Below are 25,480 nucleotides of genomic sequence, written 5' to 3' on the forward strand. Positions count from 1 at the left end.
TTCCTAAGTCAGTCTTTTCTCGACTACATTTTACTACAGTAACTGGGAGAGAGAGACCCACACCAGTCCTGGACGTGCTAGTTCTGTCCAGTTCAATGTGGAAAAAAAACCAAGAAGTGAGGAACCATTAGTTAACTTTCTCAGGTTCAAGGAATTTGGAAGGTATGAAATTTACAAGTGGTCTCCCCACTGGGAGGAACATATGCTCACCCTAATCTAAACCAAATGGCCCCAGAGCAGGAGACCAGGGCTCGGAAAACTCAACATGCAGAGACACGGAAAAGCTTCAGAAAGTGTGATTTTTACAAATTTTACTGCAAATGAAAACCTTGTGGACAAAGTCACCACTTTGATCTTCTCAGATACAGTGAACACCGGCCAAACTGTTTTAATTTCCGAATTTATTAAAATGATTAACCTCAATACTGCAAGTGCATGTACAAAATATTTGTAAAAAATGTTTTTTAATGAAACGTTAAAGAACTTACCTCAAATGCTGAAAAAGTCCTTTTTTTTTCATTCTTTCAGTACAAGGAATACATTGTATCTCAAAAGTATTACAACTCAGCAAAACAATTTAAAACAGTAATTTGAAAAATGATTGAAAATTGAATACTTTACATATATTTCTACGATCGTTTCCTAATTCTTACAATGCCACAATCTTTACCAATCATTGCATAAGCTCAGGCTAGTTTTATTGATTGCAACCTCTTCCAAGTGGTCGGCATTGTGTGGACTTGGCCGTTCCACACAGAGTCCTACAGCACAGGCACGCCAACTTCGAGGCCCCTCACTGTAAGAACGGAAGTCAGGTTTCCCTGGAAGGCGTCGGCTATGGCCGCCGAGCGCTTGTGCACACCACCTCCCGAGGCAGTGACCGCCGGGCATCACTGCTCCAGACCCACGGGAAGGTCGGCCCCCAAAGACAAGGCCTCAGTAAAGTTAAATGTCATAAATAAGTTACTAAAGTTAAGCTTAAAAAATGGAGAAAAGTGGGAAATGTGGTATTGTTACTGTTTCCTTTAAGACTGAAATTCCTGAAGTGGCTATCGTTGGTATTCCAAAAGAATGGTTCAAGATGTGGTCTCTGAACCTCTTCCAGACTGCAAACTAGGTAGGGTTCCTACCAATCAAGGTGACCCGCTGTGCTCCGGTGCTTCCCGGACGCAGGGTCTAAGCGTGACCTTGGCGCGTGAGCCCCCCTGCCACCCCCCCACGGCCACCCAGAGACTCGGGAGGGCTGGGCGAGTCTGTAAAGTGCTCTGAGTGCTCGGGGACAAACCTGCAGGGCTGCCCGACTTCGAGAGGTGAAGATTCTAGATGGAGTGAGCCAAGGGGGTGTGAGTGGGTGAGGAGGTGGGCCACCTGATCCCACGTTAATACCTGAGGGATGTAACTGCACCGTAACAAACAGGGACGAGACGAGAGAAGACCACGGAAGTAATTCCTTCAAGGACAGAAGGAGGGGAGAATTTTAAATTCAGAGAACCTTTACGAATATTACCAATTTCTATTTGGAATCTACTAGCAATAGTTTTAAGGAACTTAATTTAAATTATGTCCCCAAGAACCCAGAAGCTGGCAGGAATCACGAAGTCCTAACAGTAAGCATTGAGGTTTTCCCATTGGACTGCTCATTACCTGCAGAGGCCTTTCAGTATCTCAAGATATGGGCTACTCTTCTAGACACTACACGAATTCCCTAAATTGATTTTACTCAGGAACACTGTATATCCGAAAGCACATGTACACATTTCCCAGAAATAAAGAGACCCACTGGTATCAAACACCTGCTACAGATTTATATTCTCAAATCCTTTGTCCAATGATTTGTAAAATAATCCAGAGAAATGGAAGGTTGGTATTGAACATAAAGTAGTAATCAAAAATTTGCTCATTAAGTTACTTAAAAATTAATTTCTCTTTCAAAGTGCTTCAAAAACAAATTAAATCTGACTCCTCTTTTTTGTTTAACTGAAAATATAGTAAAAAGAAAAAATCTTTGATATTTTCAAACATAAACTAACATAAGCCAAGAACTCCCACTGATGCAGTGCTTAAAACTATATATTTATAATTTCCTATTTTATTGGCATGAATATTTCTAAACTTAAAAACCTTCCTGGTAAGTTCTTTTAATTTCTTATGACAAAAATTTCTCACAACACAAATATTTACAACATATACACTGTTTTCAGTTCTTTACACTGAATTTCAAAGACAAACATTTTTATAGGTTACCACAGAACAAAAGCTGTGACTCATGTTTTTATTTCATAAACTATTATAAGTTAAAGTGAATAGTTTTTTTTTAATATTCCTTGTAGCATTTTACAAGTGCAACAGAAAACTCGAAGACCCAAATTAAGAGAGCTGTAGTTCATTAGATAAATGTTGCTTGTTGTCGTCACATTGTTCACAGCAAAGTTTTTGAAAAAATAAGCACCAATCATTCTTGCAAAGAACAATTTTATCTAAAAGGATTGAAAAGTGTTAAATACAAGGTCTTTTAATTTACATGACAAGCAATAAATACGCTGTATCGAAACTCATCCTGCACACTGCTATCCTTGTACATGTAATGTACTGAAAATTAGCTGTCACGCATGTAATTGTATTTTTTTTTTTTAAAGAAACCAATTTGACTCCCACCCGATGGTCTGCTATTTAACCAAGGTCACAAACAGTACACCTGGGCCAGCAAACAGCGTGAAACTGACAAAACTCCAAGGGGGAAACACCTAGCAAATAAATCAAAAAGCCAAAGGTCATTGCTGGTGATATTAGCATATACTAGAAAACCTTAATATGCTGCTGCTATGATTTGTTTTAAATTATTGTTTAGTCATATATTAAAGAGCCAGTTGATGCTTTTAAAGTTAAAAAAAAGAAACTGTGTAGCCACATTATTGGTTTCAATGTCCTGTGTGGAAAGTTGCTATCACTGTACAATTTTGCTTGAGCCTTTATTTTACAACAGGGCTTTACCTCTAACTCAGAATTGCACATAAGAAGGCTATTTAAAAAGTACAATAAAAATTTGCACAAATCAGACTTTTTTAAGAAGAGTCAGTACGCTGTACACTTTCTACAGTATTATGCTGATAAGTGAAGAGACAATAGAAGTGCTGCCACTAAAACGTTTTCAGTTGAGGAATAATTGACTGGAATTTTTTATTTCTTTAAAGTAGTTATCCCGGGTCAAGTTAAGACCAAGAGCTTATTATGCGTTAAGCCTCAAAGACTGATCTTCTCTCCTCCTGGAAGAAATGTCAATATCTATAGAGTCTTTCCCAACTATGAGCCTCAACCGCTTGGCCGGAGGCAGAGGGATAAAATCGTCTTCAAAGTCGTCGTCATACTCCTCGTCCTCGTCCTCGCCCTCCGAAGAGGAGGAGTCGGCTGTGCTCTCCTCCTCATACTGACTGTAGTCACCCACCTCCATGCGTGACTCCAGGAGGGACAGGGGGTCACTACAGCACACTCCGTTTTCATGAAGCCCCTCTGTGTACGGCCCCCTACTTTCCTCGTCCCGCTTTAGCTGGATTTTTAATTTTGTGGAACTACTGCCTGATCCTGAGTTAAAGCCATTGTTCAGCTTTGCTACATAGAGGTTATTATCATTTTCATGGTCTTTACTCAACTTGATGCTGATTTTTGAAGAATTCATCCCATCGCTCTCTTGGTCATTTGTCTTGCTGCTGCTGTCATGACGTCTGCGAAGAGTCAACTTGGGAATCCCAGAGTTATTTTCCAGGATTAACTGTGCGTCATACCTCGTGATCCGCCTCTTTTTTTTACTTTTCGCAGTTCGGAAGCCGTCTTTTGTTTTGAAGCTCTCTGACGTCACCACGGAAGCGCTGACAGGCGAAGGGGCCCAGTCCGCGTAGGCCCCGGGCACGCCCTCCACGCCAATGTGCTCCCCCGAGTCGGGGTGGGCCCCCGCCACCTCTGGCCCCACGCCGGCCCTGCCCGGGGCCTCGTGCACGGGACTGGCTTCCTCTGTCTTTGCCAGCTGCCGCACCAGCTTCCCCGGCTGTGACTTCTTTTTGGACGTGCTGCTGTCGCTCCTAGGACACCTGGCTTCCCCTTTCTGTGCAGCTTCGTGGGCCAGCTCTTCGTCGGGTGCCGCGGGAGCGGGCTGCTCGCCGCCATCGGGGCAAGGTTCTGTCAAGTCACTTCTATAGCCATCCAGCGTATTTGGTTCAAGCTTGATGTCGGAGGTCTCCTTCAAGGTCATCCTCGTCCTCATGGACCGCCTGGTTGTGTAGGTGCAGGGGCCGCCCTCCGCGTGCGAAGGGGCACCTCGCTCCGAGTTCTGTCTGTGCTCTCTCGCCGCGTGTCTGGTTAAGCACCCGCTGACCACCGTGGCCTCCACTGGTCCCTCTGGCTCCTTCTCTTTTTTAATGGGCAAATTTTTGTACAGAACGACTTTAGGTTCTTTCAGTACCAAGTTTCCCATTTCGAGTTTTCTCGAAGCACTCTTCGGCTCCAGCCGTTTGCAATGATTTCTTAATTTTATCTTTGATAGTAAAGGCTTTGCAGGTTTTTTCAGTTTCTTTGGTACCCTGGAATTATTTATAGGAGTTAGCTTAGATGAGGTAGAGTTGGGAGGAGCTGGAATTCTTGACATAGACTGCCTTGTTAATGTTCTGCTCTTGCTGTTCTTTTTTACACCAACTGAAGATTTTCGGTTAGAAGCTGTAAAGTTAAAAGAGAAAATAAGGGTGAAAAACAGTCTTGGTAACCCAGTTATGTTCAACAAAACAATGCCAACACCCAGATGATTCGTTGTGAAGCGGTTCACTTCCACACACAGGTGGTACACAGGCCCCAATTGAGCTTCTGTCTGCTCACAAGCAATTCCTACAGTTTTCCTTTATGTTATCCCTCTAATTTCTGCCTCTAACTTAAGAAGCATAGATTCACGTTCCAGGTAAGTAAACTCGGGGTTAAAGAGTTCTTAGCACAGCAAGGACCTAGATTTCACTCTAAGCTTGTCAGGACACTAGTCCAAACTGAGGATTTCTTTTCCTGATTTAATATTTTACTACAGAAAATATGTGAAGTATAACCAGTATTTTTTTTTGTTCATAAATTCTTCTTAAACTCATTTAAAATGTTTCCAGAATCCATTATTCATTAACTCAAAGCATAGTACTTGACCAGTAATCCGGAACAGCAACACATGACTAAAGGGCTCCAGGAGACAAATTCCATCACAATGTCTTCAACTGAGAAAGAGATCCTAAAAACCACATGTAGAATGCCAGGCTGGATGAATCCCAGGCTGGAATCAAAAGACTGCCAGGAGAAATATCAACAACCGCAGATACACAGATGATACCACTCTAATAGCAGAAAGAGGAACTATAGAGCCTCTTGATGAGGGTAAACAGGAGAGTGAAAACACTGACTTAAGACTCAACATTCAAAAAACTAAGAACACGGCATCTGGTCCTATCACTTCACAGCAAACAGAAGGGAAAAAAAGTGGACACGGTGCCAGATTTTCTTTTCTTGGGCTCCAGAAACACTGTGGACGGCAGCTGCAGCCATGAAATCAAAACACTTGCTCCTTGGAAGGAAAGCTATGACAAACCTAGACAGCATATTAAAAAGCAAAGACACCGCCTTGCTGACAAAGGTTCGTATAGTCAAAGCTATGGTTTTTCCAGTGGTCATGTACTGATGTGAGTTGGGACTGTAAAGAAGAGAGAGTCCTGAAGGATTGGTGCTTTTGAATTGTGGTGTTGGAGAAGACTCTTGAGAGTCCCTTGGACAGCAAGGAGATCAAATTGGTCAATCCTAAAGGAAATCAACCTGGAACATTCACTGGAAGGGCTGGTGCTGAAGCTGAAGCTCCAATACTTTGGCCACCTGATGCAAAGAGCTGACTCGCTGGGAAAGATTGAAAGCAAGAGGAGAAGGGGACGACAGAGGATGGTGGCTAGATAGTATCATTGACTCAAGGGACATGAAGCTGAGCAAATCATGGAGGACAGAGGAGCCTGGTGTGCTGTAGCCCATGGGGTCTCCAAGAGTTGGACACAACTTAGCGACTGAACAAGAACCACATATTGTCACTCCCAGTAGCTGTTTACCCCAAATTTCGCGCCATTGAAACTGTTCCCTTCAGGGCTGCGAGCACCTGCAGACTCTGAGGCTGCAGGGTTTAGCTCACCCCATCCCTCCAGTGACTGCCCGCTGCCAACTATTCTGAGAGAAGGAAGAGGGCACAGCTGGAGTCACAATCTGGGGACAGGGGCACCCAAATTCCTTCCTCTGGACAAGGATCCCAAAAGGCTGTAACAATCCCTGTGGGGACAAAACGTGGGAACTAATGTGACAGCTGACGGGCTTCTCCAAAGGCTTACATGCGACTCAAGGCTGAGTTCCCTCCACGGTGGACCTCTGGCCTTGCCGCTGACTTCCGCCTTCCGGTTTTCTCTCTACTTACACACTGGATCTGTTATAGTGTTTTACAGGAGCCCTTTTCTCCATGACTTTGTCTGCTTCCCATCCCCCACCTGAAGGCCTCTTCCCATCAAGATACCTCTTTAAATCGCTCACTAGGGATGTTGAGGTGACCAAATACTCACCACCTCTTAGGAGAAAACAGAGAATGAAAACCAGTTTACTATGGGTAAGCCCAGTACATTTCCCAACAAAACCATCATTCATCCCATGCTGGGGGTCTCCCAGGGCAACTGCTGTTCCTTCTGCATGGCTGAGCAAGTTAGGTTACCATTAGGTCATTTTTATTGAGAGAGGAGCAAGAATGCCTAACAGAATTCCAAAAGTATCAGACCACCAAGAACAGAAGTCTCTGTACTAAGGAACTGGTTCATAAGTGGCTTTGGGATCTACAAACCAGAACCCCAGGAACAATATCCCCTGACTGAACTAAGAACACACTTCTCCCTGCAGGCTGCCACCAGCGAGGCAACTTATTCTTGGAATAGTAGTAGCAGTAAAGTTTGGTGCCACTCAACTAGAGAACCACTGTATCATGAACTGGAAATACCCAGAACTTGCCAGAAATTATTTTAAAGTATAAGGATATCCAGGGAATCCTTTTGCTAAAGGCTTTCTTTATGCTTACAAGGCTTCCTACAAGGTGAGCGGAGGTGTGTTTATTGATGGAAACGCACCAGTGTTCTGGTGTTCATCCTTCTCAATGTGGTTGCTGGGTGGCCTCTCTCCACGGCTCTTCGAGGACCATTCTGTGATCAAGCTTCATGGTTCTTGTTTCAGATCTGCAGTCACCCCTCTGCAGTGATTGCGTACTTCTTACATCCTTGACAATAATCCCCCTGAAGTTTGGATCCATTTATCGCCCTCTCTCTCACAGCCTCCTTGCCATGAAAACCCATGAAGACTTTTCAGCGGGGGCCTTTGCTGTTTCTCTGCAGAAGGAGACATTGCTAGCCACTCTTCTTCCTGAGCGGCTCCTCTCCTTGGCTGTTCACGAGAGCCATCCCCTGGCTGTCTCTGTGTCCCTGGCAGTCTTCCTCCATCTGCCCTGTGGCCTGCACTCTGCAGGCCTCTGTGTCCCAGGCCCCTTCAAAACTCAAGTCTCCCAGGGATAAGCGGCCCCTCCGTCTGGGCTGTCCACACTGACATCCTGGCAGTTCCCATACGTCGTTCTCTAGCCCAAATCCATCCTTAATTACAGATTCACGTCACCAGATGGCCCCTGGACCTTGATCTCCCTCTAAGGTGGTCTCCCAAGCCCCTCGCAAGCCAACATGCCCAAAGGGAGCCTGCCACCAAGCCTCACACTCCTCCTCCTGCTCTCCATCTGGTTCACTGCCAGCACCAGGCAGCCAGCTGCCTGGGCAGCAATGAGGAGGTTACCCCTGATGCCAGCCAACCCGTCTCCAAGAGTGCACTCCTGCACCGTCGCCGGACCCACCTCCCCCTCCAATCCCAATGCCACCGTCTCCTGCCATGACTCTGGCGCCAGCTCCCGCCTGTCCCTGCTCCTACTGCTTCCCCAGCATTCCACTGCCCACCACACAGCCCAGGGTGATTCTCCTAGGACTTCTGGTCACCTCTGGGCTTGAAACCTTCCCGTAACCTAAGACCTAAGAATAAAGTCCAAAATTCTCAATTCTGGTCACATCCCTTCTATTCCAGCTTTGATGACTAGACTCAAATCCTACATTGGTCTTCACGTCTTCATCTGGGATGTTCCATCTGCTCTGAGTACAGTCCATCTGGCCAACTTCTCACCCCCTTTCAAGACTCAGCTCAGCAAACACCTCTCTCAGGAAGCCTTTCATGACTTTCTTGACAGGTTACCCTCCTACGATTCCTCATGGCACCTGAGGTTCTCCACACTCGGCACTTCCTTTTAAGCCCTGGATGAATCTCACTGTGTGGTGATTCTCAATCTGGGCTCTCCCCCTTGCACCCCGCCTTCCAGGAGGCTGTTAGCTGACTGCAGTGAACCACTGACAAAGCCCTTTAGTATGTTTGTGTTCTAAAGAGCACAACAGAGACGTAGGCGATGCTACATCTTAATTGCAGTGGAGTTCACTTACCTATTTATGTTATGTATCGGTGTATTCTCATTTTGTTTGATAAGTATTATCTTATCAAAAGCCCAGCTCAAAGGTGTGCTCAAGTCAAAGGACAGAAATAGCACAGCTGGTAAGACAACTGTGAACAACGGGACTCAGTGCCCAGGGTCTTCACCGTCCCACAGAGGCGCCGCTACCCTCTCTGGCACAGAGAGTGCCAGCAACAGCAGGCTGAAGGAGAGGCGCTAAGAAAAGTCTATTAAGAGACTGAAGATCCTGACACAGCAGAGGCGGGCAGGGCGGTGGCTCCCCTGGCTTCAGCACTAACACATCATGTGGTACCCTTCCCTTGTCGGGGACAAATCCCAACCGCATTAACCTAGACAGTGATTTGAGGTGGAGACACACACCCTTAGCCATTAGTATATACTAGGTACAGTGCAGGATGGCCAAATTAGTATGACCTGAATCCTAATAAGCATTCTTTGAAGTAAAAGCTATTACCCTAAGTGAAAACCAGGTTCACGTGGACTCACGTGCCAGTCAAGAGTGTCCATCTGGTATGTGGCAGAGATGGGGTTTGAACTGAGGCTTGTGGGTCGATGTTGACCACACTATCACATGGCCTCTAAGGCACACCACAGAGCTATCATGGGGCCAGTGCCAGCTCCTAGTAAAGGACCCACGGTACGGCTACCGTGGTGACCTCAGGGTGTCCTCAAAATCATCAGGCAGCTCTGCATGGGGCTCAAGAGTGACAGCCAGAAACAAGCGCAGTGAAACAACGCCAGAGCACCCCAAAGGTTTGGCTGCATCTATGCTCTGCGCTGAAGAGCCTCAAACACACACGGTGGGACCAAGGGAACAGGAGGCCACGCAGCTTGAGATGTTCACAACATGGGGTCTAAGGACTTCAGTTCAAGGAATTTATCAGGCACCACAAGCAGGCTCCACCTCATGGGGCCACCATGGGCATGTCTGCCTGGAACAGGGTATTGGAAAGGATTAGGAAGCAGCCTGTAGGCCGCTTCATCCAGACTCACTAGAGATGTCTGTGGCGGGAGAGAGTGACAAGTGGCGGCCCAGCCCATCTCCAGGATGGGTGCTCCTCAGTCAAGCTGGATGAGATGGTTCTGCTGGGGGGAGTCCTCCGGGACTTGCACTCACATCCTGAGGCAGCACTGTGGGGCGTGGCCTAGCCACTGAGCCACAAGAGCCAAAAAACCCTGGATCTTCTATTAACAGCGTATAGTTCAGGTCTCTGGACTGATTCTGTGAAAATGGATCTCTTGCCTCCTCCCTGGATGCTAAAGCAGTCAAGTTGTGGTTCTTGAGAAGATTCCAAAACAGGAGCTGCATGGAAGGAAGAAGTAATTTTTTCTTCCAACTAGGCAGAAATGTCTCTGTAAGAACAACATGTTCAAAGAAAGCAGCTCCTCTCTAGCTGTGAGCTGCTGGATTCTAAGCAAACCATGGGATGAGACGGGCACCTCCGACCTATACACTTGAGGTTCGCCCATGCCGCCCAGGAGGAAGGCTGGGCAGCTCTGGCCCTGCACCAGCTGCAGACTCAAAAGGTCCTCCTTTCAACAGGTAGAGGAGCATGGTCAGGACACAAACACCAGAAGAAATACAGCCGAGAAGAACACTTGGAAGAGCCTGAGAAATATTGCTACAAATATACTTAGTGAACAAGGTTCTCAGAGACGGCTGGAGGGAGGCTCGAGCTCCTTCAGAGCCCCTGGCCACGTCCAGTAGCTGTCTCATGGCCCTCACAGTTACTTACGCCAATCCTTGAATTACTCAAGACAGCCATTCTGTAGAAATGTAATCTGAATAAAGGAAGCACCCTAATATGAGCAGTCACAGTGAAGGGCTAGCTCTAGGCTGCAATGCTCAGACTACTGCTCAAAGGATCACCTGCCCCCTCCAGCCTTTAGGAAGTGGAGCTCCTCAGGGTTACTGTGTACTGGTCCAGGTCTGGAGCTAAGGCCTAAAGTCCCTGACAGAAGGGCCTGAGCCTCACGCACTTTTCTATTTCTTTAACAAGAGCAGACTTTGAACACATATTTGGTTTATTAACAAATATTCCTGAGATGGTCACATAATATAACACTCAGCACCTTCCAAAATTTTCTTTCCATTTTGATCTTTTAAACTAGGTGGTGTACTGAGTTCAGTATCCCTGTATCAGTAATAAGAGTTAATGCATCAGAACACAAAACACCCCCACCAACGTCACAGAGCCACGTGGACAGTGTCGGGGCCATCCCTACTTGTGGATGGCGGCTCGCTCCTAAGTGTTATCACGTAGACACTTATTAAAAGGGGCTTCAGAATTCTCCAGTTTCACCAAGGAACCAGACTCAGGAAACAAAATGTTGATTATGCTGCATTTATTATTAAAACCAACAGTCAACAGTGAATGACAAACTAACTGCTCTTTTTGGTTCACTTTGGACATAAAAGCCTGAAGAGGAACAGCACTGCCTTCCACACTAGAGGTCAGCCCTGGCTTCCGACTCCAGCAGCAGGCTGATTCGGAAACACATGGCAGTGACATTCTCCAACATGGGAGACACCGTCCCTTCTCTCTGGGACTTTCTGTAGTGGAGAGCACCCAGAGGTGGGCTGAAAACATCAGAAGACAGGAAGAGTCTAAAATAGTCAGACCTCAGAGGGTACTTACTACTCAGAAGTATGTACAGACATTTATAGTGCTAAAATAGGCATATTCTGGGGACTATCAAGTTAAAACTTTTAAATTTTATTCCTATCAGAGACAAGAAAGAGTGAAGAGCCTACTGCTTTAGCGGCCACTAGAGCAAACTGGTGTCACCCAGATGAAGACCAGCAGCGATCAGAATGCTTCCAGGATGTCAAAGCTCCACAAACATGGCGTATTTTCTTATGCTCATTTGGGATTTCTTCTTTCTTTTCTCTTTATTCTTCATTCTCTTTTTCCAGTTTCCATTAGGTCTTGCCCCCACAAGCCACTGGGATCTTAAAGCTTGTCCCTTTCTCCTTTCCATCTCTCTTCCCACTTTTGGCAGTGGCTACAACTCGTCACAGTACAGTGACATTCAAACTGCCACTCTACCACAACTCTGAGTCTGGGGACTGGTGGCTTGGCGAACTGGGTCAGCTCATTCTGAAAACGGCAAGCAGGCAGTAAAAAGGTGGAAGCCTTGAGGCCAGAAGCTACGAACCCCAAGTCCATCACCCCCGCTAACAGACTGGCCAGCGCGGGACACGCAAGTGCCCGCGGGCCGCGGCCCCGTCCTCTCTCTGTCTTCTTGCAGACCTAACACCACAGCTACAGAGAAACTCACACCGGGAAAGCTTTCTGTCAAACATATGACGACCCTGGAACACATGACGAAGAAATTTAATGTCCTGTTACCAAGTATTCACAGAAAGCAGACAATTTAGTACCATCTAAAATTTGGAGGCAGGATACAGACTGCTTTGTGCTTGAATCACTTCTAGAACCTTGCAGTGCTGGTGAAGTGCATGAATCCCAGGGTTGCTCTCAATGTTCAAAAGATCAAAACTACTAAAGCACGCTTTAGAAAGCAAACTCTGTGAAAATACGTTAAAAAATTAAAAATAAAAAAATATATGCTTATGAAACCTCCCTTACTTACTTGTATTGTTTTTTTCCTGAGTGGTATCTGCATCAGTGTTTGAGCTGACAGATTGACTGTCTGAATTTTTGCTGCTGTCACCTAACTTTTTAAGCCTATTTAAACGTTTATCTGTTTCTCTGAGTCCGTATTTGCTATTGATAACAGGAGCAGGCGCAGGCAGTCCCACTCTGGATTTAAAAGCACCAGTTCCCCGTCTGAAAAAGAAACAGCACAGGTTACACACACAGCATACTCACTGCCGTCAGCCTGGTTGCTGAGAGCACCTGTCCACACCAGGTCAGCAGGTGAGATGAACTGATGAGGCTTAATCACTGCAAGCTGCCAAGTCTAGGACTCTCAAAATAAATATGGAGATAAAATTAATGTCCCAAAGCCCCAGACTTAAAACACTTTGTTATGACTATTGTCAATCACTTGAGAAGGTATTGGACCCTGCAGAATTTCAAGTGTAGGTAAAAATAACCCACCTGTTAATTATATCCTAGCTTTGTTCTGTATAATTTAACACTCCATTACTGAGAGAATGAAGGAATTAAAAGGGAAACTAAAGAATTTCCATAAACTAAGTCATTGCTTAGAAGATAATGTTAGATACAAATAAATTCTGATGGAAATTTTATATTAGGAAGGCTAGGCTATCAGTGAAAATCTCATTTCTGGAGTAATGAAAACTGTAAAATTCCTCCTTTAAAGTTACTGGATGAACATCATTAAGTTAACAAAATGTTACCAAGTAAGAGACATTAAAAGACCTGTTTTTATCACTAGCTAAGAATGATCTGTAACCTGCTTTGATTATTCCTATTGTTGTTTAGTCGCTAAGCCATGTCCGACACTTTTGTGACCCCATGGACTGTAGCCCTCCAGGCTCCTCTGTCCATGAGATTCCTCAGGCACGAATACTGGAGTGGGTTGCCATTTCCTTCTCCAGGGGATCTGCCTGGCCCAGGGATCAAACCTACCATCTCCTGCATAGGCAGGTGGATTTTTACTACTGAGCTGAAGGGAAGCCCAAGATGGGCCATACTTACTAACAAAACAAATGATCATGGGTGGAATTATCTGGAAATTAATTTTTTAAAGTAAAATGACCATTCATCTGCTTCTCTACTTCCCTGATTTCTTCTTTTTAACTTATGACAGTGATATGTGCTTGCTGCAACCGGCGAGACCATCCCTGGCTCTGCCTCCCCAAAGCGGAAGTTCCCTGAGCTTCCCAGCCATCTCCATGCGCAGAGCCCTGGCACCTGTGTTAACCACCTGCCAGCACCTCATCTGCTGCTCTGCCGCGAGCTACACACCTAGACCCACTGCTGTTTCTCCTTAAGCAAAAAGAAACCCCAAATAGGTAACATTCCCCTCACATTCCCCTCAGCAAGCAGCTTTCCTCCTTGCCTCCCAACCCACCTCTCTTATCGCTGTATTGTGCACCAGCACTTCTGAACTCAGCATGTTTTGAAAGCTGTACCTTTTACACAGACTAAACATACCATAATCTGTTCAGGCACTGGACGGTGATGACTGGAACCTGCAGGTGCTCTGGTGTCTGCCTGCCACCAGGAACACTGCCGCTACACTGCTCTTGAAACTAAACCTATGCTAACTAGTGCTGCTTCTTCCACAGGACAGATTCTTCCACATGGAATTGACTGCCAGATAAAAGGGTGCTATTATTTTGAACAAATACTGCCAGAATAAGTTCCCAAAAGGTTAAAGCACTTTACAGCCCTACTGACATTGTGTGAGGGCTGGTCTCTCCATATCCTCACCCGCAGCACAGAGTATACTTCTCAATGTTACCAATTTGATGGTGAAAATGAATACCTAGCTATTGTTTCACTTATCTCGTTTATAGCTACCATTCTCTGTGTGGCATCCTCTATACCCCTCTTTCCTCCAGTGGAACCTATCTTTTCTTTATGAGCTCTAAGAGCTTTCTGTCCTTGGGTTATTAACGTGGCCATATGTGTGCTTTTTCCTCCCTTCAAGTTTATCATTTATCTAACTTTTGCTTTTGACCATTCAATGTTCATACTCACCATTTCTTATACTAACTTCTTCCAGAAAATTCCACTACCAAGTTTAGACATATAAGTCTAAAATTTTTCTAATCATTTTACCTAGTTTTTAAATTTAAAATTTTAATCTATTTGGAATTTATCTTGTATATGGTCTGAGATGGGAGGTGAGCTTGGTTTTCTTTCAGACCCATGATGTATTATACCACCACCTTTTATCAAAGAAATCATCATTTCCCTACACATGGTATTAAGATCTCATGCACACTGAGCTCTGCTTCAGGACTCTGTTCATGTCCTCTTATCTATTTGTTCCTATCTGAGCCAGTATCATCAGGTGTTGAACACAATTATTTCACAGTAATTTTTAATACCTATTAAAGCAAACTGCCCCTAGTATACTGCAAAAAGTGATCATCAGGCATACTTTCACACACTTTAAAATACTTTGGTCCTTCACATTCTTCAATCCCTCACTAGATTTTACTCTTCAAATTCTCGAGAGCTACGTTCGCAGCATCTACTTATGAAAAGCATCACTACTGTGTCAGGACGGTCACTGCCCGGAAGCACACACCCCAGGTATCGTTTGGACACTGCACCCGTGATGTCGGGGCCTTGTCGACACTGCACTCTCCCGTGTTCACCCTTCAGCAGCCAGCACACCACGTGTCCCTTCACAGTACTGCTCTCAGAGCTGGCACTGGGCTGGCCTCGTTTACCCTGCCTGGACAAGGTTTAACACGAGAACCATTCAGTAACTAGACGATGATAATTGAACGAGTTCCTTTGACTGGTCTCATTTTCTTGCCTAATTTCTGGAAAGGCAGAAACAATCTGCTTCTGAGGATTTCAAGAATATTCTCAGACAACCTTTAAATCAAACTCTCCAATAGTCTGATAAAAGCCGTACCTACTGCTCCATATGAAGCCTTTCCATTTAAAAGTGATTTGCACATTTCTATTTATTCCTTGCACTAACCCCATCGAGTAAGCAGGATCAGCCCACCTGGCCTGTGAGAAACAGTCTCAGGGAGAGCTCAGCTGCCCAAGGAACATGGCGGCACATGCGGTCCTGAGCCAGTGAAAGAGCTGCCTCGAGGCTGGTGTGGACTTCTGTGTATGCAGTTACATTTTGTAGGAAGACTCCTAAACATATTCAGCGTATCATTTGCTCCATTCATTCATTCACCAAACAGTTATCAAGCACATAGTTATTACTACATGTCAGGTACTGTTTTGGATGCTAGCAACATAGCAATAAATGAAAAAGATAAAAATCTTTGCCTTCATGGAACTTACATTCTAATAGGAAAATGACCAGAAACCACAAAATACCTTTACACCTAACATCAGTGTGTGTTTTATATACTTACTATGAGATAAATTTAATCCTCACAGCAATCCTATGATGCCCTAGTGTTATCTCCATTTCACAGATGGTGTAATTAAGGCACAAAAGCAGCTAAGCTGCCCAAGACCACACAGCTAGTAAACTGTAGAGTCCCAGGATCCCAACGTAGGGTGCTGATGTCAGGCCTCAGGTCGGGCTATGCCATGCTGTCTCTGCACAGTGGTTTAAAGCTTTGCTCGACTATAATTAAACGACTTTGTGGGTTAAAGGGTCTTTTTGTGGACTGGTCTAAGATTTAACCAATGTCTGAACCATTTTTTTTAATTTATAAAAAGATAAATTGTATCCCCCTACACTCCCAACCCCTCCTTTCCTGCCATCCTTTCAAGTCGAGGGCCCAGGAGCTGGGAGAGAAGCTATAGGAGCTGTGCCATGGCTCCATGTCTCTGCTCTCACGACACAAGGGACCTCTGGCTGCCCAGAAAGGAGAGGAAGCCGAGCTCTGGGGAATCAGCATGTCTCCAAAGGCCGGGAGGCTGGCAGCTGGGTGTTCACAGTGAGAGAAACAGCACTACCCCCTATCTGCTCCCGTGTGCGAAAAACACGAAGTGGCGAGAGCGCAGGCTCTGAGTCAGGCTGAGCTGGGTCTCTGCACCTGCAGTGTCCCACTCTACCATCCTCTCCCAGGACAGCCGAGGACTGAGTCCAGGAGAGTAAAGCACCCGGTACCTCACACAGCACATAAAATGGGTTCAATAAATCTACGTGTGCTCACCTGAAGAAGACTGTGTGTATATCTATACACACACGTATAACTGAATCACTGTGCTGTACAGCTGCAACTAACATGATACTGAGGATCAACTATATTTCAATTAAGAAACTAAAACAATAACAAAAACCAAATCCACAAGTGCTCCCCGTGTGGCTATGCCAACTCAAGACAAGCCTGTGAAGCTGCCTCTGTGAGCTCTACACACACGCTGCCACCAGGAGATGAGCAGTGTGGACAAGGAGTCCTGCTCAGTCAGATCTGGGGGGTTTCCACAAGGACCTGTCTCGATGTGTCACAAAAGGAAGGTCCTCATCAAGCAGTAGGACTCAGAAATCGTGAAGAGCACATATATCAAAACACAGCACTTCCAGAAGACACAGCTTGGGGTTTTTAAATGGTGATCAGTGGTGAATCTCACCTGCCATTTTGGAGCAACCCACCCTGGAACTGTATGTGTGTGTCTCCCACTCTCTGCTGAAGCATATTTGTATTCTGACTCACTCATAAGGGTAACAGCTGGGAACGATTTTAACATTTTAGAAGGCCAGGCACTGGTGCCCCTAAATAGTTCTGTCCTCTCTGGTTTCGCTCCTGTCTGCTGTCCTGGGTGTGATGCTACAGGACATAGAAGACTATCTCTGCCTCTAAATGATGAGGACGGCGCGCACTCATTCTCACAGTCATCAGGCGTTAATCGATACTTTACCTTTCACAAGTGTAACACTCGCAGAATTCATTGTTTTCTCCAAAAAACCCATCTCCATAGTAACAAGAAATTTCTTCTCCAGGTTCAATATCTCTTAGGGCCTTCACACATGCTGTATCTCGACCAGTTGACACAAACTGAAATAAAATGAACTCATTAAGAAATGCATACCTGAAGCAAAGACAAAATACTTGAGACAAAGTATTTTTTATGCTTACCTTACAGTTAGGTCTGCAATCTGAAAAATGTCCAAAAGATAAAGTCAATTAACTGTAGATAAGATCTGAAACACGAACAATTATAGAAATCTGAAATAAGCTTTCCACATAATTTTCCCAACTTTTGATAGAAGTTTTTGATCTCAAGTTAAACTACAGGAAGACTTATTTTCATAAGTTTGTGCAAAAAGAATTTCCATTTCCAACCCTCCTTTAAAGGAAGACAGATAAGGTTACTCTCAGTTATAGCAGTGCTACCCAACACTAGAGCTAACACCTCGGAAATAGAGCTTACCATGGTTTATAAACGCAGCAGGACCAAGCCAGAGCTGAGCACAGTTTTTCCTTGTGGAATACATGACACTGAAGTCGTTTTCTCCATGTCTAAGCAGCATGTTCTCCTCAATTTCTGAAAGTTCGGCAATACAACCCACCAGTAATTCTATTTTGTCATTTCGTTTCCTATTTAAAATATGTGATGGTAAAAATTACTAGTAATTATAAATAATAAGGCTTCTTTTAATAAAATAAGCCTGTCCAATAAATACCAGGAATTGAGAAGACCTAGCTGTGCGTGTTTTAACTGACTCACGTTGACCGCACCTGGATATCATCTCCTCTTCCCTGGAAGCCCCACAGCCTTGTGCAGCTGCCTGATCCCTACAAGAGACCAGGAAGTCCTGCAGGCATCGTGCTACCTACACCTCTGAAGCCCCTGTGCTCTGCAGGCAGGATGGACTCAAAAAGCCGCTGCACTGAACTCAGCTTGCTGACCCTGGAGAAGGACACAGATGAGCAGCAGTAAGAGGTCGGGAGCACCCAGAGCTGGGGTGCCGCCCTCTGGAGAGCACCAGCCAAGTGCAGTGCGAGCCTGACACGCACCAATCTAGGGGCTGTGGGAAGAAAGGCAAGTGGAACTGGTGAAAGTACTTTCAGTAGCATGTTTTAACCCAATACAACCCAAATGCTAGTTCAGCAGGTCAGCAGTATGAAATACGAATGAGAAACACAATATAAAATCTGACATGTTTATCACAGCTGCAGCACTTCTCAACTCATTAAGACCAGCCACATTTCGAAAGTCCAATAGCCATGCATGACTGGTGGCCACTGTCCTAGATAGTGCAGTCCAGAACCCAAGACCTCAAACCTCACACCCATCTGCCAGGCAGGGAGCCACGAGAGCCCAGCAGCAGGCTGGGTACCATCCCACGGCAGACAGACACGCTCACTCACGTACATACACACATTTTTTTCAAGAGGCCAGGAGTCAGGCTCTTTAACGTTCCATTTTCAGGTAACTGACCCTAACATTTTTGCTACAAAAAATGTCGGGGGTCTTATAAGAGAGAGGCTACAGGTTTCTTCTGGGAGGTAAGGCAGGGAATAGGCATTCTTCTTTCTAATGAAGAAAGATATAACCACATACTCTCTTTCCTGTATGGCTTTCACCCCTCCTACCTGGGGTCAACTTCACTACCTTTGTTTCAGCTGGCACACACATGTATTTTTAGCAGGCAATGTGCTCGTCAGCTTTTACACATGAAATTCCTTGGACCATTAAAACGTCATACGTAGCCTTTCTTACAGGCCTGTGAAAGACTGATTCTGGAAGCTAGGTCATCTAACCCCACACCCCTAACCGTTCAGCAGTCCCTTAGCAGGCATCCGGACTTGTCAAGAGGAAAACACAAAGCCCTTGGCTTAGAAGTAGGACCTGGTTCAACTCAGAACTTCCAGCTTCACCACCGTCCCAACCCCAAGTCACTGGGCTGAGGCGCTGGCTCTGCACTGTCTCCTTTAGGGCAAGCTCGGGTTTTATTCCTTCCCACGGCTTTCTTAGCACAGGAATGGTAATTTGAGACAGAACTTTAAGCAAGATTATTTTATGGGTTTACACTAGTGTAATAGTTACCACTCTTTCGTTGCAACTATCTTGGCTCCATTTTGTTCTGAAGAGTATCTATTACAAGGCAATATTTCAAATCCACTGTCAGTTGCAAACATTCGCAAATAAATAAATACCTAAAACGGGAAAAAAATTTTGATACTTACTTCACACTAAATTATTTACCTTGCTAGACTCTCAGAATTATAAAAGCAAACCACCACCACCAATGAAAAAATTTAAGATGTAACAAATATTGTTATTTTAAAATTTCATATCTTTGTATACTTGGTGACTTGGCTATGTTACTCTAATAAAAGTTCACAGAAGTTTCACTTCTAGACAACAAAGTTTTCTCTATGGATAGTCGTAAGTTATCTAATGTATTATTAGACCTTCATATTAATTAGTTTTATAAAAACTGGATTTAAAATTTCAGTGTTCACTAAAATTTACATTTTAGTTTCCTTTAATCTTATCCAAACAGATAAACAGTATTAATTCTTTCAATAAACTCACATGTTCCTTGAATAATTTTTCCTGCATTTTGTTCTTGTTGAGAAAATAGTGCCGTGCCCATTCTCCTGAAGTCAGACATTTGAAGGCTTTCTCCAAGTGCTCATCTTTCTTAAAACGTTCAATTACTTCTTTGAGTTCTTCCTGCCTTCCTTTAATAGGCCGAAATCTGAAAGAAATCAAAACAACAACTTTAGTTATCTTCCATCATCCCTGGGCCACTGTTAGTTAAAAGATTTTGAGAACAAAGTAACCTAAAAACAACAGCCAGACCTAACAAGAGAACAATAAGTAGTCTGGATAATGAGTACTAAAGTAATACTGATCACCAAGAAATATAACTTCCCTTCCTCAAACTGTACTTTAGTATTTTTATTTCACTGTTATCTCATTAACCAAGAGGTGACCAGGTGACTCAAACGAAAGCTAATGCAGGCTTTAACTGTCACATAATTCGGGAGGCACAAAATGAGAGATTCTAGGACAGAGCTCATCTAATCGAGTTGGAAGGACAAGGATTTTTTAAAACATGCAGAAGCAAGCCAGAAGAGTGCAGGGCACTGAGCTTTAGAAGAAGGATGAAGTAAACAAACTTATGCCACAAACAAAAACACCCTCTGTTTACAGTTAGAAAAACCCCAAACTAAGCATCCTGACAGGCCCTGAAACACACTTGGATGGATGTTCTATCAGCCACGTCAAAGGAGTGTGTGATAACTGCATTCCAAGAACAAAAAGCGTGCAAGGGTACAACCTGAGAGGTGGTGCTGCTGTGGTGGTGATGGAAGGAAAAACTGCTGGGGTAAAATTTCAGAAGGCATCTATGTAAAATCAGCTATGACGACTTCAGAACACTACATGGCCAGGCACGTCAAACACACGATACAATCATGGCCCAAGTAAAATTTAAGTTTTACTCTTTTAAAGCTATGTTCTCAATAAAATGTGCACTATGATTAAAAGTTCTTGGAGCTTAACTTCAAAATTTCTTCTCATGTTAATGTAGTTTATTTTTCAAAATAAAGCTTTTTAAAAAATCAACAGCCAACAAAAAAAAGGAATTACAGACTGCTCTTCAAGTAAATTACATTAAGATTCAGTAAGATTTTAAGCCACAATATTTCACCAAGGATTATTTTTAGGTGCTGTGCACACAGGTGCTATAGTGAAAAATATAAGCTAGAAGACATGGCTACTGTTCTACGGAAACTTTTGCTGGGACTGAAAGATATATCCCTGCATCAAACAGAAAAGCAAGGACCACTGTGCAAATACACGTTAATGTGGTACGAACAACACTGCTGAGGCACTTCCAAGCGTGGAGATTATACCTGAAGCGTGGTTTGGGGCTGACACTGATACGGACAATGAAGAAAGTGGTGAATTGAGATTTCTAAAGAAAAAACAGACTATCACTAGAGACAGGAAGGAATCAGGAAGAGGAAGGCAAAGGAGAGAAATTCTAAGCAGAGGACCTAAGCAGCAATTCTAAGGCTTGATTCAAAGAGATGACCAGGGCTGAGGGAGTCAGCCGGCGAGCAACAGGACAAGGAATGTTATAGAACAAGGAAGGGGGAAGATGCGAGGAAGAGAATAGGTATAATACAATTTACTGGGCAGGATCTTCAGAGGCCTTCAGGTGGGTGAGCACACTGACACCTCTAGAAACTCATGAGCCCCAGACTCCAGGGTTAGGAAGCTCTCGCGACTCCTAATACAAGGATCCAAAGGAGCTCTAGAGATAGCACGTGAACAAACAGTGCCCTATTTTATTTCCCATTTCAATCAGTTAGCACACCAGCCCTCACAGACAGATGAGTGGAAGTCCTCTGGACAATTCAGAATGTCTTTAACTAGACTGTCAAGACTATGGTGTCAGGGGTCACTAAAGCACAGATGTGCAGAGCTGTGATGGTACTCAAGCTTCCAGTACAGTGGTAAACTACTCTTGAAGTGCGGCCATCACAAGTGATTTTGTCAACACTGGGTTTCACGAAGAAACCCAAACTAAACCCTTCTGGCTGCAACCCTGCACTATGGGATCATGTGCATATGAAGGACAGATAAGACCACTCAGCAGCTGTTAGCTGAGGCACACCACTCCAGGCAATACCAAATGACGGGGAACAGAAACTCACATTTTGCACAGTAAAGAGAAAAGTAAAAGTTCCCTGTGAGCAGTAATACATGATGTTGAGTGATGGGGCCACAGCAATCTTTACATGTTCAATGCAGGCCTCACCAATGGTGATACCTGTAAAGTAACTGCATGGCTGCACACATCAGAGTCAGGACTATATTCACCTCAAAATCTTAAGAACATGACAAAAAATAAGTCACAGACCTGGAACAGACACCAGCTACTCCTGCTCTCCACTTTCTGAAACCTTCTATCTAAAGACACCTGATCCTTTTGTTTACTCTTTGCTTGTAATGGAAACCCTGAATACTCATTGGAAGGACTGATGCTGAAGCTGAAACTCCAGCATTTTGGTCATCTGATGAGAACAACTGACCCACTGGAAAAGTCCCTGATGCTGGGAAAGATTGAGGGCAGAGGAGAAGAGGGCATCAGAGGCTGAGAAGGCTGGATGGCATCACAATGCAATGGACATGAGCTTGGGCAAACTTCGGGAGATGGTGAGGGACAGGGAGCCCTGGAGTGCTGCAGCCCATGGGGTCACAAAGAGTTGGGCACAACTAAAGAAGAAGAACACGACGCCAAACCATCAATATGCTAAACACACACACAGCAACCACCTGTTGAGTTACTAACGCTGTACCTTCCACACAACCTATGACTTTCTTTTCTGCTTTCCTGACTTCTACTGCCTCAAACACAAACAAAACCCCCTAAACTATCCCTTGCTGCCCACTGGACAAGAATCTCCATTTTACTTAAAATGTAATTTACAGTCAAAACTTACTGTCATATTTGGCTGCTACAGGCATATGACAGTAAGTTTTGACTGTAAATTGGTGGTTCAGACGGTAAAGCGTCTGTCTACAATGCGGGAGACCCGGGTTCGATCCCTGGGTCGGGAAGATCCGCTAGAGAAGGAAATGGCAATCCACTCCAGTACTACTGCCTGGAAAATCCCATGGACAGAGGAGCCTGGCAGGCTACAGTCCATGGGGTCGCAAAGAGTCGGACACGACTGAGCGACGTTCCTGTATAGGCATGAAATGATAGTGATGAAAAGGAGGAAGAAAATGCTACTGGGTGCAGACAGGAAGGGGAATAGACAGCTGTTTTCGATAACCAGATAGAACATCAAAATCACCTGGCTGACAGTTCAAGTTAAATCCCATTATAATAAAAACTGTGAGGAAATTATATTTAATAACAAGGCTCTTACATCTATCAGGTCCAGAGCAAAAGGCATGGGGGATCTTGGAAAAAATTAATTTTCTATTATTGAATAGAAAAATATAAAAAAAAAAAAAGAAAAGAAAAATATGCTCTGTCCTCTCCGCTGAATCTCCCATATAAACTGGATAAAGCTATTCTACACCATGGCTCCTAAAGGTAGAAGAAAATTCAGATGATCTAAAAAATTATGTCTGGCTCCACAAATGAGAAAAAAAAAGGCCCAATGAGGGCTAACTGCTGGAAGGAGGGGCCTGTTACCCAAGCTTTCCTTGGCCCTGCTCTCCTCTGAAGCATGGGCGCCCTCTTGTGTGCCTTCACCATGAGAACGGGCTCTGACTTCTAGCTGAGCACCAGACCGCGCGCCTGCCGGCAAGGAGTGGAAGCAAGCTGTGTATGGGGCGGCAGGCGGGGCAAGGCAGACAGGCCTTTGGCGTTTCCAAATCAACACGCCCCTCCTCCCTCTTAATATGACATGTGCAACTTTCAATAAACCAAACATTTATTCTTCTCTTCCCACACTTCTCTGATCCCATAGCCGGTATAGGAAATTTAAAAATACGGCATTTACAATTATTTACTATTAAAAGGGGCAGGGGAAAAACATATGAATTCACACTCCCACACACCTGTTCCCCACTCTTTCCAGAGACTGACTTCCCAGGTTTTCCTGCTATTTGGTTTTTCTGTTTCCAAACCCAAGAGGCCACTGTGGCAATGAAGAAAAGCTGCAGGTGGGTATTAGCTGCACTACTGCCCTTCCAATGTAAACCAAGAGCTGACTGGAGGGAGGGAAAGAGGAGGGGCACAGAAAAAGGGAGCGAGGGAAGGAGGGAGGGAGAGAGAGAAACATGCTCAAATATTTAAGATAAAAAATAAACCCGTGAGGCAACATCGTGACCACATTCCCCCTCTCAAGAAAGTTTAACTGCAAACTGACATTCCAAGATGCTGGGGGGCGAGGGGGAGTTCCGCTAGGATAGCTCTTCATTCCTTCTTGACCTGAAAGTAAACAACAACCAGAAACATACCTGGCTGAGTCCTGCAATCAGTGCTCAGCTAATCCCATGGAGTGCCTCCTGATCTTTGGATGAATGATTTCTCTTAAAATTACCCTGTTATGGAGTACAAGTGGTTTTTTAAATATAGCTAATACTAAAGACCAAATTTTCAAAAGGTTTGCAAAATGTTCTACAAATCTTGTTTACGCTGACACCTCCAATTACTTAACATAAAAGAACATTATAATGGCTGAAACAAGTTAGTTTGTATCTTATTACTATTTGTAATGCTCTCTACCTACCTTACAGGGTTGTTGTGAGAAAAACTGTCAGATTTTGAAAAATGCCTTGAGCTCCTCGGAGGAAAGGCGCTATATAAATGCAAAAACAAACAATAAAAAACTATTTGTATAATTCGCATTTGTAATTTCTAAACAGACTTACAATAATAGATGTAGCAGAAATCCATAACATGCTGTGATATCTAACAACTTTAAGAAGCCACAGGTTGGCTCAAAATGATAAAAAAGGCCAGGAAGCTAAAATTCTTTCCTTCCCACAAAACATTTTATCCTTAATTATACTAAGTTAAGAGTTCAAAAACTTTCTTTATGCTTTCCAGTCAAACACTTGATATTAAAGTGACATTTAAAGTGATTTATAAGTTCACATTCAACAGTGGATACAAATGATAAAACAGTGGGTATCAAATATATAAACAATGAAAAAAAAATTAGATGGTTAGTGTAGTGGAATTAGGTAAGTGAGGAGTGCACAGGCGGAAAGTCTGTGCCCTGCGAGGACTCTTCCTGTTTCTTCACAATGTGATGTCCCCTCAGCTCCTCAGGATACTGTGAAATCACTGGTCACACGGCCTGAACAATGGGGCATCACTGACAACACCTATTCCTGATTCACGACCTTCATCTCTCCACTAGCTTTTTAAAAATCATTAGAGGTATTACTAACAACTCAATTTTCTAGTTAAAAAGATTAATTTAAATTTTATAACTGACAAAAGTCAACTAAAAATATTTCCTGATAAATTGAAATTACTATTTTGCTTATGCTATTTCTAGGCATTCATACCACAAGTCTGGATTGCCTTGTTAGTAAATACAGGGATATGCTAAGGTTAAAATATAACCAATTCATAACATATCCAGTTTGGGAAAATCTCAAATAATTAAACATCTACTGTTTCTGAACAGTATCACTGAAGGTAAAACTGAAGTAAGTAGAAGGGAGGAAGAGGGCATAAAACCAGAAAAACTAAAATCAAATCACAGATCAATAAACATGAGAACAAAGAAGCCACTTATTGTAAGTAACAGATAGCCTGGAGAGTTAAAATCCAAGTTCCAATCACATCCTCCAGTCACTTCTTTGCACCTCAAAGAAAGAGAAGTCCACAAAAAACTAATGATTTCAGAAGTATACGTGATTATTCAAA

General features: G+C 44.0%; 1 protein-coding gene across 7 annotated transcripts in view; it reads right to left on the reverse strand.

The window, feature by feature from the left end:
* Positions 1-384: 384 nt before the first annotated feature.
* Positions 385-25,480, reverse strand: part of KMT5B (lysine methyltransferase 5B) — a 57,761-nt gene continuing 32,665 nt past the window's right edge. For 4 of the 7 annotated variants that reach the window (XM_069565596.1, XM_069565599.1, XM_069565597.1 and 1 more), the window contains exons 4-11: positions 24,330-24,398; positions 19,660-19,825; positions 19,168-19,277; positions 17,548-17,714; positions 17,253-17,272; positions 17,035-17,171; positions 12,179-12,375; positions 385-4,704 (exon numbers count right to left, since the gene is read on the reverse strand). In XM_069565596.1, coding sequence (XP_069421697.1) covers positions 3,227-4,704; positions 12,179-12,375; positions 17,035-17,171; positions 17,253-17,272; positions 17,548-17,714; positions 19,168-19,277; positions 19,660-19,825; positions 24,330-24,398 — 2,344 coding nt within the window. In that variant the 3' untranslated portion in view covers positions 385-3,226. Of the gene's footprint in view, positions 4,705-10,910; positions 12,376-17,034; positions 17,172-17,252; positions 17,273-17,547; positions 17,715-19,167; positions 19,278-19,659; positions 19,826-23,655; positions 23,809-23,966; positions 24,029-24,057; positions 24,142-24,329; positions 24,399-25,480 lie in introns of those variants that run through there. The other 3 variants (XM_069565601.1, XM_069565602.1, XM_069565603.1) reach the window with 3 other exon arrangements.

The sequence above is a fragment of the Ovis canadensis genome, chromosome 21 (genome assembly GCF_042477335.2).
Source record: "Ovis canadensis isolate MfBH-ARS-UI-01 breed Bighorn chromosome 21, ARS-UI_OviCan_v2, whole genome shotgun sequence".
Classification (NCBI taxonomy): Eukaryota; Metazoa; Chordata; class Mammalia; order Artiodactyla; family Bovidae; genus Ovis; species Ovis canadensis.